The 22,696-nt window shown below is 42.5% G+C and overlaps 1 protein-coding gene across 1 annotated transcript in view; it reads left to right on the top strand.

The window, feature by feature from the left end:
* Nucleotides 1-22,696, top strand: part of ryr2a (ryanodine receptor 2a (cardiac)) — a 250,065-nt gene that overhangs the window by 59,238 nt on the left and 168,131 nt on the right. Inside the window, exons 2-3 of the mRNA XM_032502936.1 lie at nt 11,239-11,358; nt 14,708-14,812. Of these exons, the coding sequence (XP_032358827.1) occupies nt 11,239-11,358; nt 14,708-14,812 (225 nt within the window). The remainder of the gene's footprint in view (nt 1-11,238; nt 11,359-14,707; nt 14,813-22,696) is intronic.

Raw genomic sequence — 22,696 nt, 5'->3', positions numbered from 1 at the left:
CCCCTGAAGTTACGAGATTGTCTGAGGGCAATGGCCAGCGGTTCAATGGCAATGGCAAAAAGCAGAGGAGACAGACTGCAGCCTTGACGTGTGCCTCTGCCAAGGGAGAACTGTTCCGATTGTAGTCCGTTAGTAATTACTGTGGCTGTAGGGTGAGAGTAGAGGAGTTTTATCCAGGAAATGAAGGAATCTTCAAATCCAAATTTCTTTAAGGTTGCAAACAAATATTGCCACTCAACTCGGTCGAACGCTTTTTCAGCATCAAGCGATATAACCATTTCTGGGGAGCGGGACGGAGGAGAGTAAACAATGTTAAAAAGCCTTCTAAAATTTGAGCTAGAGTGTCTATTTAGGATGAAACCTGTCTGGTCTGCTGCAATAATTTGTGGGATAACTTTCTCCAGTCTAGCTGCCAGAATCTTGGACAAAATCTTGTAATCCACATTTAGCAGAGAGATTGGGCGGTAGGAGGAGCACTCAAGTGGATTTTTACCCCCTTTTGGTAGAAGCGTTATTGCAGCTTGCCGGAGGGTTGGTGGGAGCTGTCCAGATGACAGAGATTCGTTAAACATGTCTTGTAGCAGAGGGCATAGCATGGGTGCAAATTTTTTATAAAATTCGGCCGAGTACCCGTCTGGACCAGGGGTCTTGTTGCATTTCAAGGAATTGACAGCTTTAAGAATCTCTGCCTTGGAAATCACACCTCCTAATAATGATTTATGTTCAGCTTGAACAGAAGGACAGTTAAGGTTATCAAAGAAGTGCTTGAGCTGTGAAAAGTTATCACCGTATTCAGAGCTGTATAATTTACTGTAGTATTGTTTGAAGGTGTTGTTGATTTCCAGGACGTCTGTCACAGTTTCCCCTGTTTCACTATAAATCTCAGGAATAAGGCGGGATGATTGGGTTTGGCGAACCTGTTGGGCTAGGAGCCTGCCAGCCTTATCACCTGATTCATAAACCTTATATTGTGCTTTTGTGAGCAAATAAGAGGCCTTGTCTGTGGAGAGCAAGTCGTATTCTGTCTGTAGTCGTAGTCTCTCTTTAAAACGTATTGGCGACGGAGAGGAGTGGTGGCTGTCAATCTCCGCAATGGCTCGCGAGACGTCATTGAGTTTTGAGTCTCTTGCTTTCTTTGCCCTGGAGGAGTATTCAATTATTTGCCCTCGAAGATAGGCCTTGAGGTTTCCCACAACGTCGAGTGAGAGATTTCTGGGTGAATGTTAGTTTTCAATGAAAAGTTAATTTGGAGAGGAATGTGACCAACAAATTTTTCGTCAGCTGTGAGGAGGGGGTTAAGTCTCCAGTTACGAGAGGGCCTAAGACAGTTGGGTAGAGATATGTGAAATGAGACAGCACCATGATCTGAGATTGTGATGCTGTGATATGTGCAAGAGCTAACATTACCTAGCAGTCTATTGTCTAGGAGAAAATAGTCGATGCGGGTGTATGTGTGATGGACACTGGAGAAAAAGGAGAACACTTTTTGATTTTTAAATTTGAATCTCCAAATGTCCGACACACCATTGTGCATAATAAAATCATTGATAACTTTTGCTGATTTGGTTAGTTGTTGGACCTTGTTTGACGACCTGTCTAACACGGTGCTGAGTACACAGTTAAAATCGCCACCTATTATCAACCTATAATTGTTATCACAAGGAATGGCAGAGAAAAGTTTGACAAAAAAGTTGTAATCATCGTAGTTAGGAGCATAAACATTGATCAGAATGACAGGACTGGTGAATAGTTGACCCGCAACAATAACAAATCTCCCATTTTTATCAGTAATCACTTCCTCAGCTTGAAAGGGGATGTTCTTATGTATGAGGATTGCTGTCCCTCTTGCCTTAGCATTAAACTGGGAGTGGTACACTTGGCCGACCCAGCTTTTTTTAAGGTAGTTGACATGATTGTTCTTAAGATGGGTTTCCTGCAGAAAGGCTATGTCTGCGTTTAATTGTTGCAGATAGGATGTTATTTTCTGTCTTTTCACCCAGGTATTCATACCCTTAGTATTTAGAGAAACAAAGTGAATGGGCCGACTTTGATTATAACTAGACGTGGATGCCATACCTTACAAAATTATGAGGGTAGATATTAGGGCTGCACAATTAATCGAATTTTAATCGCGATCACGATTTGGACTTCCCACGATCAAATTTGCGTGATCGAGCGATTATTTTTTATAAAGCGTCATTTCATAGAACGCTCCGGGTTTTTTGCAAAGCCAATCTCCCGCTCCATAAAGCCGTCTGCTCATGAGCCAGTCAGAGTAGTTCACTGCACCCCGTGCAGCTAAGTTTCTAGATGTAGACAGTCACAGAGGACAGAGTAGCGTGAGGAAAACTCAACAGATAGCAGTCGGTTATACGTCGGTCTCAAGGTTTACCAGTTTACCAGTAAACGCAACACTTTGTCCCATTTGTTGTTTTTCAGACAACAGCAGTGACCAGTGCTAGTTGGTGCTAGTTAGCGTCTGTTAGCTGTTAGCTAGTAGCGTCTGTTAGCTGTTAGCTCTTCTAGGTCGCACCGGTGCTAATGTCCTCGCATCCGCTGCAATGCTGTTTATATGGATACTGTTTAATTTTGCGTTACATGACCCATTTCGTCTGTAAAGCCGTGCCTGTGTTGGATCTTTCTACGCTCTCTCGTCCTCCTCTCTCTCATCTTACTCTCCGCGCTCCGCCACACAGCGGCCGCCGGTCCACACTTCTGATATATGTCTACAGTTTTAATTTTTCATTAACACAGCTGTATATTGTTAAGTATGAGGGGGCAAACCTGTATTTGTACCAGTGTTTCCGCGGGTAACTGTTATCGCGGCCGCTACGGCGAAGAACACAGAAGAAGTTTTTGAATGCAGCTAACTTCAGTTGGTAGAGTCACAGCGTGGGAGACGGAGCTGCTGTACCGAAGCCTGGACCAGGACCAGAGATGTGACCCATGGCAAGAATATCATAGTTCATAAAAATGCAGCGCAGTGAAAATACAGACGTTTAATACACACGACGTGTGTATCCGCCGTTCGACCCGTGCTGGACCCGTTCATAATGATCAGCCGTCTCTCTGTGAGTAGCGTCCATCACACTCCCTCTCGCAGTTATAAATAGCCTATGTGACAATAAAATTTGTTTTGGTTAAAATCAACAAATAATCGTGAGAATAATCGCGATCAAAATTTTGATCAAAATAATCGCGATTATCATTTTGGCCATAATCGTGCAGCCCTAGTAGATATAGTGGGCAGCAGCAAGGGTGGTGGTGAAGAGAGGGAGAAAAATAAAAAATACAAATGCATAAAAAGAAAGAATAGAATAATAAAAACAAAACACGGAAAAACGAAGAAAGACATCTGGAAGGGAACAGGGATCTCGAACAGCGCTCTGAGCTATAAGCTTAGAGATCTCCTAACCTACACTTGAACTCTGTGTTAATCAAAAGAACAAAACAATTACAATGTTACAGATTTTACTGAGTAACTGTGCAAAGACACTGTGTCTGCACCGTGCATATATTAACAATAAAAGTAATAACCAAAGCACGTGGTAAAACTAAAGTGAAATTCCAATATTACATTATACCAAGTGTGACCAACAGCCTCAAAACCAGCTGTGCAAGAGTATAACGAGTAAAGTAAAAACAATTAAAAATGTGGTCAGAGCCAGATAAGCGCAAACAATAACGTACCTTATAATGTTTGCGGCCCTGTTAAACAGGAGTATGCACGGACTTACAAAATGCGGGGCAATAAAAACACAAAGCTCACCAGCAACAAAGTGGTTACTCCCGCGTCAGCGTGGTTTAGAGCTGTCAAACAATGTTCTAAGAAGTAGAGGGAGTGGGGGACCTTTCTGGCCGATTGACTTGAAGAAAGGCCAATACTTCTTCAGGGGAGGAAAAAAGCAATTTCCGACCGTTTCTGTCGGTGACTTGGAGTTTGGCCGGATAAAACATCCGATATCCGAGTCCGGCGTCCTTCAGCTGGGATTTTGCAGTATGGTACGCTGCTCTTTTCTTGGAGACCTCGGCGCTGTAGTCGGGATAAATGTGTATCTCGGTTCCGCGGAAAGAGAGGGACCCAGTCTCTCTAGCTAGCTTCATGATGCGCTCCTTGTCCTGGTAACGGTGGATCCGTGCGATGAACGGGCGGGGAGGGTCATCTTGATTCTTGCGGGAGATCGCTACTCTGTGCGCCCTGTCAACGAGAGGAGGTGAGGGAAAAGCCTCAGCGCCAAAAGTTTCTTCCAGGAATACCTCCATGAAAGCGGTTGGGTGCGAGCCTTCAACTCTTTCAGGTATGCCAGTTATACGGATGAAGTTGCGCCGCGATCTATTTTCAAGATCATCCGTCTTAAGTTTGAGGGCCTCGTTCTCTTTGGACAGGGCCATGCAGGTTGACTCGAGGGCTAGCAGCCTGGTCTCCACATCATCAACGGACGTTTCCAAGTGTTTAATAGTCTGGTCGTGCCGGTCGATAATTGCTCGATCCGCAGCAAGTTGGACAGATAGTTTTGCTATAATGCGGTCCTCCATTGAGTTAAGAAGTTTCTCCATGTCGGCCAACGTTAGCGGTGTGTTGCTAGTAGCATGCTGTTCGCTTTGGCTAGCTTGTAATCTGCCATCTAAGTTGTCGTCAGACGTGCCCTCAGCGGGTTGGCTTTGCTTTTTAGACGGTTTCCCCATACTTCGTAGTTTTTTTACACAGGTTTGCACACGTTGACTGTAACAATAAAATGTTCATTAACCGAATTTAGAGAGGATTTCAACAGAGCTCTCCCGGTTTGCGACCTACTCCGTCATCGCTCAAACCGGAAGTCTCTGCTTCCTCTAAATTTCAGGTTGTGGTTGACTAGCTGGGCCAGCTTGTTAGTTTGATCTATTGATCAGACCTGCATGTCACTCGCACTAGCAACGAACTCTGTGTATCCATCCATCCATCTTCGACCGCTTATCCGGTATCGGGTTGCGGGGGCAGCAGCTCCAGTAGGGGACCCCAAACTTCCCTTTCCCGAGCCACATCAACCAGCTCCGACTGGGGGATCCCGAGGCGTTCCCAGGCCAGGTTGGAGATATAATCTCTCCACCTAGTCCTAGGTCTTCCCCGGGGCCTCCTCCCAGCTGGACGTGTCTGGAACACCTCCCTAGGGAGGCGCCCAGGAGGCATCCTTACCAGATGCCCGAACCACCTCAACTGGCTCCTTTCGACGCGAAGGAGCAGCGGCTCTACTCCGAGCTCCTCTCGGATGACTGAGCTTCTCACCCTATCTCTAAGGGAGACGCCAGCCACCCTTCTGAGGAAACCCATTTCGGCCGCTTGTACCCTGGATCTCGTTCTTTCGGTCATGACCCAGCCTTCATGACCATAGGTGAGGGTAGGAACGAAAATTGCCCGGTAGATCGAGAGCTTTGCCTTCTGGCTCAGCTCCCATTTTGTCACAACGGTGCGATAAACAGAATGTAATACCGCACCGGCTGCTCCGATTCTCCGACTGATCTCACGCTCCATAGTCCCCTCACTCGCGAACAAGACCTCAAGGTACTTAAACTCCTTCACTTGGGGTAAGGACTCACTCCCTACCCGAAGAAAGCACTCCATCGGTTTCCTGCTGAGAACCATGGCCTCAGATTTTGAGGTGCTGATCCTCATCCCAGCTGCTGCACACTCAGCTGCGAACCGATCCAGTGAGTGCTGAAGGTCACAGACTGATGACGCCATCAGGACCACATCATCTGCAAAAAGCAGCGATGAGATCCTAAGCCCACCGAACTGCAACCCCTCCCCACCCCGACTACGCCTCGATATCCTGTCCATAAATATTATAAACAGGATTGGTGACAAAGGGCAGCCCTGGCGGAGGCCAACCCTCACCTGGAACGAGTCCGACTTACTGCCGAGAACCTGGACACAGCTCTCGCTTTGGTCATACAGAGATTGGATGGCCCTAAGAAGGGACCCCCTCACTCCACACTCCCGCAGCACCTCCCACAGTTTCTCCCGGGGGACCCGGTCATACGCCTTCTCCAGATCCACAAACACATGTAGACTGGTTGGGCATACTCCCAGGCTCCCTCCAGGATCCTTGCGAGAGTAAAGATCTGATCCGTTGTTCCACGACCAGGACGGAATCCGCATTGTTCCTCTTCAATCCGAGGTTCGACTATCGGCCGAACCCTCCCTTCCAGCACCTTGGAGTAGACTTTACCAGGGAGGCTGAGAAGTGTGATACCCCTGTAATTGGCACACAAACCTCTGGTCCCCCTTTTTGAAGAGGGGAACCACCACCCCAGTCTGTCACTCCTTAGGCACTGTCCCAGACTTCCACGCAATGTTAAAGAGGCGTGTCAACCAAGACAGCCCCTCCACACCCAGAGCTCTGTGTATCCAAGAACAATTAAATCAGTGTAAATGACGTTAGATCAGACAATGACTTCTGTAGTAGATTAGTGTTTTCAGTGTCGCGGCTCCGGACCGTAGCGTTAGTTGGGACAGACGGACCCATTGGATCTTTAGGCTAACTATATTAGCTTTAGCCTGGCTGGTAGCAGCTTTCTGCTTGTTTCTTTAGGCTAACTATGTTAGCTTTAGCCAGGCTGGTAGCAGCTTTCTGCTTGTTTCTTTAGGCTAACTATATTACCTTTAGCAAGGCTGGTAGCAGCTTTCTGCTTGCTTCTTTAGGCTAACTATATTAGCTTTAGCCAGGTTGGTAGCAGCTTTCTGCTTGTTTCTTTAGGCTAACTATATTAGCTTTAGCCTGGCTAGTAGCAGCTTTCTGCGGGGGGAAATGGCAGGGAGACTTTGTGATTATGTTGAATTAATCAGCTGATTTAGTTCGTATTTGCAGCAAACATAAAACTCTGACTGTTGTACCAGATATTTTATAAATAATTTAAAGAACACAAAACAACTAAATGGCGGTAGGAAATACATCTGATTTCATATACTGCCTTAGTAAAAAAAAAAAAAAAAAAATAGTACCTGGCTGACGATGGGAGCAGCAGGACGCAAAAAATAAAAATTACTGTACTAGTCTGGACATCATGCCGTGCCAAAGTTGCAACAAAGGTTTCCTAAATACCATGTATATAAATTTGCTGTCAGCTTACTAATTGATTGTGTGTTTTGTGTGGATTTGGACGTTAATCGTTTTATTCCACTATGTTTAAATCGGCGAAGTGGAGATGCCTCGGTTTTTTTCCGTATCAATATTTTTTCTTAACGTGTCTTAGCGTTTTATGGTGTGATATCTCAACGGGTTGAAGGTCGAACACTGATTGGTCACTGTTACATTTTAGTTGAATTCAAGTGTTGGGGCATTCCGCCACCGTCTGTCTATTGCGTTCCAAGACAGCCGTGCCAGGATTGGATTCCATAAAGGCGAATTGTCAAATTGTTCCAGTGTAATTTAAAATCTGCTTTAAAAATAAACATATATGCTTATTTAGCATGTTTGTTTTGTTCATATGTGCTCATGCTGTGTTTCCAAAGTGGTAGGACAGGTCTAGGCTGCTACAATGGGGGTTGTTTTTTTTGCCTCCTTGGCTCAAATGTCAAACTCCGTCTATGCCTCTAGGGCACTAGCAAAGATTCCAGAGTGATTGTGATTTATCTGGTACCAATACGTAGGCTACTCTTCAAATATCCTTTTGGTCCCGGTGATTTGAAAGTGTGCAAATGACAGCCTTGTCAAGTCATTTTAGAAGGAAGGAGTGGTAGCATGCAAGCTCAAAAATTGATGCTTGCCTGAGAAAGTTTTTTATTTATGTTCAGCTTTGGCAGCTTTACATATATGCTAAAATATACATGACTGAAGAAGCCTAGTGACGTGTCCAACCAGTTCACGTCTTGAATTTTATTTTATCTGAATACAGCTGATAGGATAGAACAACACAATTACAATTTGCTTAACAAAACATCACATTCATTGTCAATTTCACTTGTTTTATTATCGACAAATTGTGTATCCAAATACAACACACTTTTTACTATGGGCTCTTGACAAGGGCTGGGGAGATTATTTTTTTTCACAGAACCATAAAAAATGCAATACACTTACAATACACTTGCACACATTTATCAGATAACATGAAACGGAACAAAAATGAAATGCAATAAACAAATTACTTTTTATTTCTACTTCTTAACTGGCCTCAACATTTCAACAAAGTACACCGTTGCCATACAATGTGTTTTTAAAGTAGGAATCCGTTTACCAAATGGAAAAGCAGTGATTGGCAAAACAGGCAAGAAAGTGACTGTACTCTGATCCATGAATTGGGAGGGGGAAATCATATTTCAGGGGGGTGTCACCCTTGGCCCCCCTCTAGACCTGCCCCTGCACCTAGCTAGACCAGTGGTTTCCAATCTTTTTGAGGCGTGACCCCCCAGAATAAGGAAGTTGGTGTTCGCTAAAGTAAATTCTTTTTGTTTAATAAAATTGCTATTGGAAAAAAGAGTAGCATTTAGGAACCAGTATCTGTGTCACAGTATTGGTACCGGTGTGGAAAATGTTTGAACTTTACCCAGCCTTACTGAGCGTCCCTGGACTTGCTCTACCTCCCTCTGTCTATCCTCCTCCTCACAAGTAGAAGTGAGAGTATGAATTAGGATATTGGTCTGTGTAAGTGTACTTTCTGATCTTAATGCTCTTGTTAACATTCACATTAAAACAGGTGTCTAGGAACCACTAGCAGTTGTCTAGAACCCTCCCACACAGAGCAGGCAATCTCATTAGAGAGGAGGAGGAGGAGGAGGATACAGAGAAGGAGGGGCAGCTTTCAGCCCGACAGCTGATGATCTCACCCTGATTTAAGACCGGGACAGAGATTGGAAAGAGGTATGGGGTCGATGGGTTACAAAAAACTCTGGAGACCACTTCCACTACCACTTCCAACCATGATTGATGGCACACAGACAATTAACGGAAACTACTGATAAGTTTGTGTGGTGTGACTTTAGTATACACATACCCAGACAGACATTAGGCAGACACATAGATGTATGCTGATTAGATCTCAGTTACAACAGGATTAGCTGCTGTGAAAAATTGGAGCTCAAACGTTTGGGCACCCAAGGTAAAACTTTGTATTAATGTGCATAAAGAAGCCAAGAAAAGATGGCAAAAATCTCCAAAAGGCATCAAATGACAGATTAGACATTCGTATAATATGTCACAAAAAGTTAGATTTTATTTCCATCATTTACACTATCAAATTAAAAGAAAACAAAAAAAATGTGTCTGCAAAAGTTTGGGCCCCCTGCAGAGTTTATAGCATGCACCGACCCCTTTGGAAAGCTGAGACCTGACAGTGTCATGGATTGTTCTCAATCATTGTCTGGAAAGACCAGGTGATGTCAATCTTAAGGTTTTAAATGCCCAGACTCATCTGACCTCGCCCCAACAATCAGCACCATGGCTTCTTCTAAGCAGTTGTCTAGAAAACTGAAACTGAAAATAGTTGACGCTCACAAAGCAGGAGAAGGCTATGAGAAGATAGCAAAGGGTTTTCAGATGCCAATATCCTCTGTTCGGAATGTAATTAAGAAATGGCAGTCATCAGGAACAATGGAAGTTAAAGCAAGATCTGGAAGACCAAGAAAAATATCAGACAGAACATCTCACAGGATTGTGAGAAAAGCAAGTCCAAACCTACGTTTGACTGCACGATCCATCCAGAAAGACCTGGCAGACACTGGAGTTGTGCTACACCATTCCACTATAAAGAGATACTTGTACAAACATGGTCTTCATGGAAGAGTCATCAGAAGAAAACCTCTTCTACGTCCTCACCACAAAAATCAGAGTTTGAAGTTTGCTAATGAACATATTAACAAGCCTGATGCATTGTGGGAACAAGTTCTGTGGACTGATGAGGTTAAAGTAAAACTTTTTGGCCGGAATGGGCAAAGGTACGTTTGGAGAAGAAAGGGCACAGAATTTAATGAAAAGAACCTCTGTCCAACTGTTAAGCATTGGGGGGGGGGGAAATCAATCATGCTTTGGGGTTGTATTACAGCCAGTGGCACAGGGAACATTTCATGAGTAGAAGGAAAAATAATTGAATACAATTTCAGCAAATTTTGGACGCTAACTTGATGCCATCTGTGAAAAAGCTGAAGTTAAAGAGAGGATGGCTTCTACAAATGGATAATGATCCTGAACGCACCTCAAAATCCTATGTGTCCTATGTAAATCTATGGATAGACCTTAAAAGAGCAGTGCGTGACAGACAGCCCAGAAATCTCAAAGAACTGAAAGACTTTTGGAAGGAAGAATGGGCGAAGCTACCTTAATTAAGAACTGAAAGACTCTTGGCTGGCTACAAGCAGCGTGTCCAAGCTGTGAAACTTGCCAAAGGGGGGGTACTAGGTATTAAGTCTGCAGGGTGCCCAAACTTTTGTAGTCGCCATTTTTTTGTTTTCTGTTATTTTGAAAGTGTAAACGATGGAAATAAAATCTAACTTTTTGTGACATATTAGACAAATGTATAATCTGTCATTAGATGCCTTTTGGAGATTTTTCCATCTTTTCTTGGCTTCTTTATGCACATTAATACAAATTTTTACCTGGGGTGCCCAAATTTTCGAGCCCCACTGTATGTAAGCAGATCTAATTGATTGTAATGGTCAGATGTGGGACATGTAGTGCTATTACTGACTGACTGATAGGTTAGGAAGCGTGTCATTCAATAAGACACACACTGTGCCTAGAATGTGTGTGTGTGTGTGTTGAGTGCTGCTTGTTGGTGCTGCAATGCCCCTGTGTAATTGACTCTGTTTAAGTGGATAATTAAATACTGCATGCCTGATCGCTACTGAACAAGCTTAGTTTCTGTTTTTTTATGTTACTTTATCTGGTTTTCTCTAGTAGAGGTACTACACCATCATGTTTAAATGTGTAATTAAATGTGTGCTGCAGAAAAAACAAAAGACTGACCACAACAAGAGCAAAACTAGATTTGACTCCTAAGCCCAAAGGCTCAATACCAAATATTGTTTGTCACGTGTGGATGAGTCTTTGTGATTGTCAGTTCTCTAAGGGGATCCACACACACACACACACACACACACACACACACACACACACACACACACACACACACACACACACACACACACAACACACACACACACACACACACACACACAATGAGCAAGAGAAAATCTCTATCAGCGACTGTGAGACAATGTCTTGATTTGTTACAATACCTTTTTTTTATGTGCGTGTGTGTTTTTAGGACGATGAGGTGGTCCTACAGTGCTCAGCCACAATCCATAAGGAACAACAGAAACTCTGTCTGGCTGCTGAAGGTTTTGGAAACAGACTGTGCTTCCTTGAATCCATCTCCAACTCCAAGGTACTGATACATGCTTATCATTGGTCAAAACTAAATAGAAAGAGGAGGAAGCATAATGACTATGTCAGTGTCATGGAAGCACCTGGTGCAGGTTCTGCCGCCGTGGTAACAGGCGATGACCACCTCAACGACAGCGGTGATGAAGACGTTAAACACCTTTGGCCATAAAGTTCATAATCAGTTTTTTTTTAAACTTTTACTTCTAATAATTGAGTACATTTAATATCAGAAAATTACTTTTGATACTTAAATACAGGTAATATCAGATACTTTAAGACTTTTACGCAAATGATGTCCTAAAAGGTGACTAACTTCTACCAAAGTCATTTTCTGGTAAGATGCTTGTACTTTTACTCAAGTAAGACTGCAGTCAGGTGACAATTAAAGGAAAACCAAATAAATAATTGGAGGCATCAACATAAATGATGTAAATGCCTCCATAAGAGATCACTAAATGAAAGGGGCGTAGCCAAATTTCACATAATTTTTGTATTTATTAATAAAGACACAAGATCTCAACCGTACGTTGCAACTAACGATAATTTTCATTGTCAATTAATCTGTCGATTATTTTCTCAATTAGTTGTTTTGTCTATAAGATGTCCGAAAATCAGTGTTTCCAAAAGCCCAAGATGACGTCCTCAAATGTCTTGTTTTGTTCACAACTCCAAGCTATTCCGATTACTGTCACAGAGGAGAGAAGAAACTACAAAATATTCACATTAAGCTTGGAGTTTTAACTTTTCTTTCTTAAAATTTACTCAAACTGATTTTTCAATTATCTAAATAGTCTATGATTCATTCATTAGTTGGCAACAAAACAACTAATCTTTGCAGCTTTACAATTTTGCCTCTCATTTTCTCATTCACACACATATACTTACACACCGTAACACACAAAAAAGCACATTGCAGTTCCCCTGTAATGCTGTCAAGCCCCTATTCTGGCTGTAGGAGACAATATCAAGTGGGACAGGAAACCCCAAACTGTTTGCAATTTGTCTGAAATGACAGGCCCATCCAGCTTACAGGGTATGAAAACTTCAAAAATCCCAATAGCTAAAATGGGTGTGATGACCGTTTTTCATCAACATGCATGTCATGCACATATTCAACAAGCCCTGGGGTTGGCTGAGTGGAATATTTGTTTGTACATATATCAGTATATGTATTGCTGTATACTTTGTAGGTTTCATTAACACACATAAATACAAAAAAATAGAAATATGATGATGTAAGTAATTACAATGTTTAGATATGAGGTTAACACTTTGTTATCGTCCTTTTGACAAAGGCATGTAAACCAGCAAATGAATAAAAATGTTAAAATACTTTTAACAAAAGGAGGAATAAAATGTTGTCAGTAGAGACTTCTTAGCAGTTGGTGCACAACTAAGTGGTTGCACTGCTTATTGACATCTCTGGCTGACAGACATGAAGAAGAAGACACTATCAATCAGTCCCTCCAGAAAAAAGCATTTTTCGTGATTTTTGTGATTGTTGCGGGCAAAAATCCTTGATTATGGGGCACGTTTTCTTAAAAAATACGATGGAATATACAGAATATTTATTCAGTTTTAGGCAATGAAATTGCGGGAAGTTGCAAAAACTGCGGTTTGAGGTCTTGTTACGAAATTACATCCCTTCAAATGACTGCTCTTGTGTGAAATAACGCAACAATTTTCATCTTTCTGCTGAGATATATGGGACTTTGTTACAACAAAAATGCGGGGATTATGAAATCATGCAAGCCCTGCATTATTTTGCACGAAAATTGGCAATTTATGCGGCGAAAATGCGGATGTGAAATGAAAAAAAAATGCTGCCCCTCCATGAATATGCAGACTTTGGCTGATTATGAATTGAATTATGCGATTGCATAATCACGTTTTCTGGAAGGACTGATTAGTCCCTGCAGTGTAATTGTAGGAATATTACAGTGAGTGACGATTATCAGTTGGTCACAATAGGCTACAGTAACTTCCTTCTTGACAGCTCCAGACACACTGTCAGTGCCTAAAAGAGCATTCTAGCGATATTACAGAGCTTTTCCCTGGGTCGCTGCTGCAGTAGGTATTAATCACTGTTAGCTGCTGATGAAATGTGAGTGGTGACATAACTGGCAGAGATTTCCTTATGTCTGATGATTATAGATGATGACCATATTAGAATGCTGTGCATTATCAAAAGAAGTAATTGTTAGAGATGTTCCCATACCGGGAAAAAGCCTCCGATATCGCTGGTAACGGAATTTACTGAAGTTAATGCACCGATCCCATACCATGTAATTTAGCCCTGAAGAAAATTTTGCTTAAAGTAGAATATTATTTTTCCTTATGATTGACTGTCAAACAGGATAACAAAAGAAAGTTCTACAGCATTTCTTGTTTGTGTTTCTACATGTTTCATAAAAGTTTAACCTGAGCCAGGCAGTGCAACAATAATATAAATCATCACATCCATACAAGGGATAGTCGTATACAGCTGTTAAAACATTATGAAACAATGGTATTGGATCGGTACTCAGTATTGGGGGGGAAGTTCAAGTATTGGGAGGCAAAAAATTAAAACAAACCATCTCTAGTCTTTGTTACGTCAAGATTGAGAAAACAAAGCCAAAATGTGTCAAACTTGTTATTAAGTTGGAACATTCAGAGAAGCCTGCCATCCATCCATCCATCCATCTTCGTCTGCTTAGCCGGTGTCGGGTCGCGGGGCAGCAGCTCCAGCAGGGGAACCCAAACAAAAAACACAGGAAGTAAAGCAAGACACAACAAAGCAGAAAAAATAGACTGTCAAAATAAAACAGAAAACAGAACAGACACTCACTGGAAGACACAAGACAAGGGAGGAAACTAGGAGGTGAAACAAACAAATAACTATAATAACTGGTAATATTAACTAAATAACTGGTCTAATAAGAAACCTACACAATCACTGAATAATATACAAACAGGAAACAAAAACCCACAGTACAGACCACAATCGAGAAATACAGGAAACACAACGCTCCGACTGAGGGATCCCGAGGCGTTCCCAGCCTAGGTTGAAGATATAATCTGAAAAGCCTGTTTATTGTTTGCAAATTAGAAAAGTATTTAAAATATTACATTTGTAGCAACTGAGTAGGGTTGTATGAAAAATTAGTGTAAAACCGCTCTGTTAAAGTGATGAGTTTCTAACCAATCATACATTGTTCAAGTAACAAAATATTTCTACTTATCTTACACCACTCCTAAATGTCAGCAATCCCGCAAGGTGCTACAAAATAATCGACTCGCCTGTATAAAAGCATTAGGAGGTAGGGCAACATCAATACCTTGTCTGAGGTGTGATCCTGTTGTTTCAGAATGTGCCTCCGGATCTTTCCATCTGCACCTTTGTGTTGGAGCAGTCGTTGTCAGTACGAGCCCTTCAGGAGATGCTGGCCAACACCGAGGAGAAGGCTGAGGGGGTGAGTGTGAAGAGAGAGAGAGAGACACACACACACACACACACAACACACACACACACACATACACACACACACACACACACACACGGACACACACACACACACACACACACACAGTGGTGGACTGGCCATCTGGAATTTGTGCAAATGCCAGAAGGGCCGCACCCCTATGGACCCCTATGGGCCACTAATGACAATTTGTCTACGGTGTTTTAGTGAATGGAGAGTTATGTGATGGTTGATGGGTGGCTTAAGGTGTATGTCCTGGCCGAAATTTGTAAAATATTTGTTTTATATGGTTCCAACTTCCATATTTTGCCACTCTGTGCTTGTTAGTTACTTGAAGCAGAATGGCAAAGAACAGAACCCAGTGCGGCAAGATGGACGCCATTGCGGAGGCATTGCTGGAGAAGAAAAGCTACCTCAAACCACGTTTTTCTCAGATTCAACAGAGGGGGATCAACATCAACAACAAGCTAACTGCTATCCATGCCCAGCTAGCATCTCTGACTGCAAGCCTTGGCTCTCTTAGAACTCGTGTGAACAACCTAACAACTACCGTGGAAAGCAACTCAAATACTCTTGACAGTCATGGCCACGCTTTTCAAGAGATGGAGGTGAAGCTAGCAGATATGGAAGACAGAAACCGGAGATGCAACATCTGCATCCTTGGGCTGAAGGAGGGATTAGAAGGTGCTAATGCTGTCCAGTATCTTTCACGCTCACTGCCTAAGTGGATCCCGGATCTAGCAGATGTTCAGATAGAGATTATGGGAGCCCACCGAATCTACAGTGACAGCCCAAAGAAGAACACCACTACTAATCGCACGCTGATTGTCAACGTGCGCCATTACAAACCAGGCAGGCGATCCCACAAGCTGCACCGAAATCTCCGCTCGTCATTGAGGGCCAGTGAATTCGGTACTTGCTGGATTACAGCAAGTTCACGATCAAGCGGTAGTAAGCCTTCTATCAAAACATGGATTCAGCACGAGTCAAGGGTCTGGATTGTTTCCTGCTTTATCCAGAAACACTGAAGATCAGGGAAGGCGCCCAGTACAGAGCATTCACCTCTGCCGGGGATGGTGAGGACTAGGTGAACCGGGCCGCGCCCTGTCTTCTTCCTCCTACTGCGGCGGGGAGAGACGGCTCTTTGGATTCTATCACGGAAGGCGCACCGATGTCTGATATGATCACAGAGACTGTGTTTCTGAATGCCAGTTCGAGCCAGTTTATTGGGGCCTAATCTCCATAGGTCAGCTGAGCCACTGCTAGGCTAGAGCTTCCTTTCCAAGGTGTTTTGTACTTTTTGTTTCTGTTGATGAAAAAGTGTTTGTTTTTATGTTAATTTAGTGCTGAACCAGTTGCTGTTGCAACCAGGTATTTATGGGCTAGTGTTCCATTTTTCCTGCCCCATATCCAATCTTGATCAAAGACCTACTTTGAGAGTTCGCCTTTCTGGCTATGTTTCCTCCTTTCGTCTTGCTTTTCCTCTTGTGTCTTGTATGTTCTTGTTCTGTGTTTTACATGTTTTGTATGTTGAGGGACTTAACTTTGGGTGTACTATTGTTAGTTAGGATTTAGCTAAATGAAAGGCAGCAGCAAGATCCACATGTACTTTAATTTACAACGCAGCTTTTTTGATAATGGGTGATCTTTCACTTTTAGTTTGGAATTGTGGCAGACGGAATGCTCTTCATTAACAAGCCAGCTCTCTGGAAAGAGAGAGAAAGAGAAATGTTGACATTGCATTATTACGGGAGACACATTCGCTGCAGGCGGATACCGGTTGTTTAGCCAATAGATTCTATCACGCAATTGCATCCTCATCAGTGAGCTCCAAAACAAAAGGCTTGGCCATTGTTCTCAAACAGAACTTCCGACTTCAAGTGTTGTCCTCCTGGTCAGATGTTACAGGCAGGCTTGTGAACAGAATATGGTGCCAGAAAAATTGCACTTGTGTCAGTTTATGCGCCAATTGATGACAATTTCTATAATACGCTCATTAATCAATTAATCAAATGCTGGAGTTAACGGACCATTCGTTCGTTTTATTGTTGGTGCAGATTTCAATACTGTCAATACTCAATATTGATCAGTTGAACGCAAAGGCTGCTAGTGACCAGGGTCAGGCTACAAATGCTATGAATCATGGGCCTGCAGCAGGGTCTTGTAGATATTTGGCGTACAGTTAATCCCATCTGTCAGGATTATTCCTTTTTCTCAGGTGGACATAAACATTTTTCCAGAATAGATTTTCTTTTTGCATCCCCTCAGTTATTTCATTCAATCGATAAAGCGGTGTTACTTCCAATGGCTTTGTCTGACCATAAAGGGGTCCCTCGTCTTAACACTTCTTTACTGAAAAAGAATCTTATAGCACTCAGTTTATTGCAGAATTCCAAATATTTGCAGAAATTAATGTTTGCTCTGTAGAAGACCCTAGGAAGTGATGAAAAATTTTATTAGGAGGAATATCATACTATTCTGCTCTAATACGTGCAAAGCTACGTCACTGAAGCTACAAAACCTTGAAGCTGAGTTCACCAGATTAGACTCGTTGTTAAAAACTAATTTTACTGACCGGATAGCTTTAGAACGATCATTAGTCAAGAAAGAAATCGAAAACATTCTGAAACAGAAGTCTCTTTCTAATTCACAGAGCAAGTCAGCGCTATCACCTTCAGGGTGCTAGACCTAGTCACCTACTTGCTGTAAGATTAAGATCCAGTGATTATTTTGCAGATATTCCTTCTGATGGTAATAGAACTGACCCTTTCGAAATAAACAAATCCTTTCAGAAATTTTATTCCAATATGCATGTAATCTGTCTGAATCTGAGGTTGCTTTGGATGGACCACTTTGACAGCTGGTTAAATCAGCTCGACTTGCCTCAGTTATCAGCAGAGGAATCAGATGGCTTGGACAGATTAATGTCTATTGAATAATTAAGTTTAACAGCACAGAATATGTTAAAGGAAAAATCACCGGGCTTTGATGGGATCCCCCCTGAATTTTATGCAACTTTTTGGGAACAGCTGGGCCCTTTCCTTCTTGACATGATTAACTTCTCTATTGAAAAGGGTGAATTCTCAAGGAATGTTAACACAGCCTTAATTTCCTCACTCTTGAAAAAGGATAAGGATTCTACAGAGTGTTCTAGCTATTTGCCTCTGAGCCTGCTTAACGTTGACATAAAAATCTTTGCAAAGCTCCTAGCCCGTCATTTGGAGTCTCATATGGTAAAATTAGTGAAGTCTGACCGAACAGAATTCATAAAAATGAGAACGGCAGCAGATATTGTTAGACTCATCGTTGATGCGGAAGAGGACAGTAAGACACCAATGTCACTTCTCTCTCTTCACTCAATAAAAGCATTTCACAGACTTGAGTCTATGATCAGTCTTAGAGGTGATGAGCTTTGGTAAAACCTTCATTGATACGATTAAAGCTTTGTATTCTAATCCCTCAGCCCGAGTCAGTCTTTAGATCCTCCCACCAAGGTTGCTTCTTGAGTCCTGCATTTTTTGTCATTTCTCTGGAGACGCTGGCTCAAGCCATTCGCCAATCAAATATGGTGTCTCCGATATGCATTCGTAGTACACAGCAGCATCTCTCATTATTTGCGCACAATGTATTTTTGTTTTTTTTAGAGAACCCTTCTCTATCTCTTCCTCACCTATTCTTATGCGAGGAGTATGGAAGCTTATCAGGCTTTAAAATTAACTGGTCAAAATCTGAACTAATTCATTTAAATGATTCCGACATTCACATTGTTAAGCAGCATATTTAGGCATTGAGGTCTTCCCCTGCTTAAACCAGATTATTAAAGATAATTATTCTGTTACTCTGAATTTTGAAGGATATGGAAAGTGGATGGATCACCCCATGTCGATTCAAGCCTGTATATCAGTGGTTAAAATGAATGTTTTACCCAGGGTCAATTTTGTGAGCTCTATGCTGCCTCTTTCTCCTCCTGCTGGCTACTGGCGTAAATTACAATTGGTTTTGTCTAAATTTATCTGGAAAGGCAAGTGTCCGCGACTCGAGATGTCTACTCCACAGAGGAGGAAAGAGGATGGTGGCCTTTCAGTTCCCAACTAAACAATATTTCTAGTCCTTTGTGTTAAGACCCCTCCTTACCTAGTTTAATCCAGATACATCTGTTTGTTACCTTACATACCTTACAAAGTGCTAAGACAGAGCCGTGGTCACTCCATGACGTTCTTTTTGCCAATGTTCTAACAAACAGTGCCAGCTATGTGTTGGCCCCATTATCTCTCATCTTATCAAAACTTGGAGATTAGCTGAAACATACTGCCATATACTGTAGTTTGTAAGTGGCACACTTTTCCCCAATTATTCAATAATACAGCATTTCTGATAGGTGGGAGGCCAAGACATTTTTGGTGAGGTTAGCTTTTTACCCTTCTCTGACTTACAAAATGCATTCAGTCTACCATGTTCCTCTTTTTTTCATTTCCCTTCAGTTAAGGTCAGTGCGCGAGGCATACGACTATCCGGAAGTTATTTAAATTTACTGTGCAGCCTAAAAACTGGTATGGTATCCAGGCTTTATCAGTTCATCAGTTTATCAGTTCTTGGTCATATCTGGCCGTACTGCCCTTCCTATTGAGAGGATGTGGGCACGCCCGGGACTGAGTGTCGATCTCGACTGGCATGATGTATGGTCTAACATTCCAGATGCATCACGCAATCCAGACCATCAGCCGATTCACTACAATTTCATTCATAGGACATATGAATGTCTCTAAAGCTCTCTAAAGCTCAAAAACATGCTGTGTTTGGTGGACTTACAGCTGCTAAGACAATGATTGCAACCACTTGGAAGCCAGCTCCTGACTTATCTGGTCGTACATGGAAACTTTCTTTTTTGGATGTCACTTACATGGAACTGTCTACGGCCCGTGTGGGTGGAGCCCCGGAGAGGACTTTGGAGACTTGGCACAGCATTGCTGAGTCCTTAAGGTCAATGCTGTAGCCTTTTCTTTTGTTTGCGTGTGTGATTGGTCCCTTGTCTTCTGTCTGTGTGTTTGTGTGTGTGTCTGTTTGTGTCGGTCTGTTTCTGCATGTGTGTTGTCTCCCTCCCTCCTGTTTTTCCTCTCTGTGTTTTTTGTGGCCCAGGGACGCGTTCCTATGTCTCAACATGTTGTTTGTAACTGTTCGTAAATATTATGTTTACTTTATTATGTTTTCTGAATATAAAAAAATATGTGATCACAAAAAAAAGTTTTTTTATGCATGCAGCCACAAATAATCAAGATGGTACTGCGGCAAAGTGTGTGGGAAGCTACACTCGGAAGGCACAGTTACTAATTTCCAAAATAGGGTATTGACAAAAACAGGGCTGGCGTGTTGCAAATGCCAGGGCCGTTTTTTGATCCCAGTCTGTCACTACAGACACACACACACACACCCACACAAACACACGCACACACACCCACACCTTGTTCCTTACTGGCACTAATGCACAATTCCAAGCAGCGAGAAGGAAGCTGCTCATCATTTTCCATCAAACAATTGAATTGCACATTATCAACATTGTGCTTCCAAACAGTTTCTCAACATTTAAAATTAACTGCTGGTTTAATCAGAATTGTGCCATCAGTTTTTATTATTCACCTGATTTATATATTAGCATTTTTTCATTAGAACCATATCTGGAAAGATCATTTTATTAGTTTTTTTTTATTTATTTTTAAGTTGAACATACATGTAACTGCAGACAGATCAACTATTATACTTTTTTATGTTAAGAGGTTTTACAGTTTGGTTTATACAATTTTTCCTAATCCATCGACTCATTTTCTGCCGCTTATTTCGGGCCTTGTTGCAGTGGCAGAAGGCTAAGCAAGGTAGTCTAGACGTCCATCTCCTCAGCAATCTTTCAGATCCACCTGGGGGATCCTGAGGCATTCCCAAGCCAGATTAGTTATATAACCTCCTGGTCCATGCTCTGCTACATGAGTAATGAAGTCCCATAGCAGAAGTATAGAGTCCCTGGGTGGGTTGCTGCTTGCCAGGAACCCACCCAGAGACTCTGATAAGGCTTGATACTCTAAATTGCTGTTTGGCGTATCAGCACAAACAGTCAGGGCCTTCCTCTCGGCTAATCCCAGTCATATTGAGGCAAACCTCTTGTTGTTTTGGGAGAACTCACTCATAGAATAGCACTCAGCCGGGGGCTTGGAAGTATCCACACAACTGCCCAGAGCTTCTCACCTTGGGCAACTATAGCTGGTGCCGCTCAACCTCCCTCTGGTTCCTTCCTAGGGCTGCTCAATCAATTGCGGTTTTATCAAAATTGCAAAATGAACTAGTGTAATATCCATATTGCAAGGGGGCTCAATATTTATCAAAGGCAAAATACAGTGGTGTGAAAAAGTGTTTGCCCCCTTCCTCATTTCCTGTTCCTTTGCATGTTTGTCACACTTAAGTGTTTCGGAACATCAAACCAATTTAAACAATAGTCAAGGACAACACAAGTAAACACAAAATGCAATTTGTAAATGAAGGTGTTTATTATTAAAGGTGAAAAAAAATCCAAACCATCATGGCCCTGTGTGAAAAAGTGATTGCCCCCTAAACCTATTAACCGGTTGGGCCACCCTTAGCAGCAGCAACAACTGCAACCAAGCGTTTGCGATAACGTGCAATGAGGCTTTTACAGCGTCCTGGAGGAATTTTGGCCCACTCATCTTTGCAGAATTGTCCTAATTCAGTTACATTAGAGGGTTTTCGAGCATGAACGGCCTTTTTAAGGTCATACCACAACATCTCAATAGGATTCAGGTCAGGACTTTGGCTAGGCCACTCCAAAGTCTTCATTTTGTTTTTCCTTCAGCCATTCGGTGGTGGACTTGCTGGTGTGTTTAGGATCATTTTCCTGCTGCAGAACCCAAGTTCGTTTCAGCTTGAGTACACGAACAGATGGTCGGACATTCTCCTTCAGGATCTCTTGGTAGACAGCAGAATTCATAGTTCCTTTTATCACGGCAAGTCTTCCAGGTCCTGAAGCAGCAAAACAGCCCCAGACCATCACACTACCACCACCATATTTTACTGTTGGTATAATGTTCTTTTTATGAAATGCAGTGTTCCTTCTACGCCAGATATACTTGGACACACACCTTCCAAAGAGTTCCACTTTTGTCTCATCGGTCCACAGAATGTTGTCCCAAAAGTCTTGGGGATCATCAAGATGTGTTGTGGAGAAATTGAGACGAGCTTTGATGTTCTTTTTGCTCAGCAGTGGTTTTCTCCTTGGAACTCTGCCATGCAGGCCATTTTTGCCCAGTCTTTTCTGATGGTGGAGGCATGAACGCTGACCTTAACTGAGGCAAGTGAGGCCTGCAGTTCTTTGGACGTTGTTGTGGGGTCTTTTGTGACCTCTTGGATGAGTTGTCGCTGCGCTCTTGGGGTAATTTTGGGCGGCCGGCCACTCCTGGGAAGGTTCACCACTGTTCCATGTCTTCGCCATTTGTTGATAATGGCTCTCACTGTGGTTTGCTGGATTCCCAAAGCTTTGGAAATGGCTTTATAACCCTTTCCAGACTGATAGATCTCAATTACTTTCTTTCTCAATTGTTCCTGAATTTCTTTGGGTCTCGGCATGATGTGTAGCTTTTAAGGATCTTCTGGTGGACCTTACTGTGTCAAGCAGCTCCTATTTAAGTGATGCCTTGATTGTGAACAGGTGTGGCAATAATCAGGCCTGGGTGTGGCTAGAGAAATTGAACTCAGGTGTGGACAACCACAGTTATAGTATGTTTTAACAAGGGGGGCAATCACTTTTTCACACAGGGCCATGATGGTTTGGATTTTTTTTTCACCTTTAATAATAAACACCTTCATTTACAAATT

The sequence above is a fragment of the Etheostoma spectabile genome, chromosome 21 (genome assembly GCF_008692095.1).
Source record: "Etheostoma spectabile isolate EspeVRDwgs_2016 chromosome 21, UIUC_Espe_1.0, whole genome shotgun sequence".
NCBI lineage: Eukaryota > Metazoa > Chordata > Actinopteri > Perciformes > Percidae > Etheostoma > Etheostoma spectabile.
The sequence above is the reverse complement of the archived record's forward strand: the minus strand, read 5'-3'. Positions and strand labels throughout refer to the sequence as shown.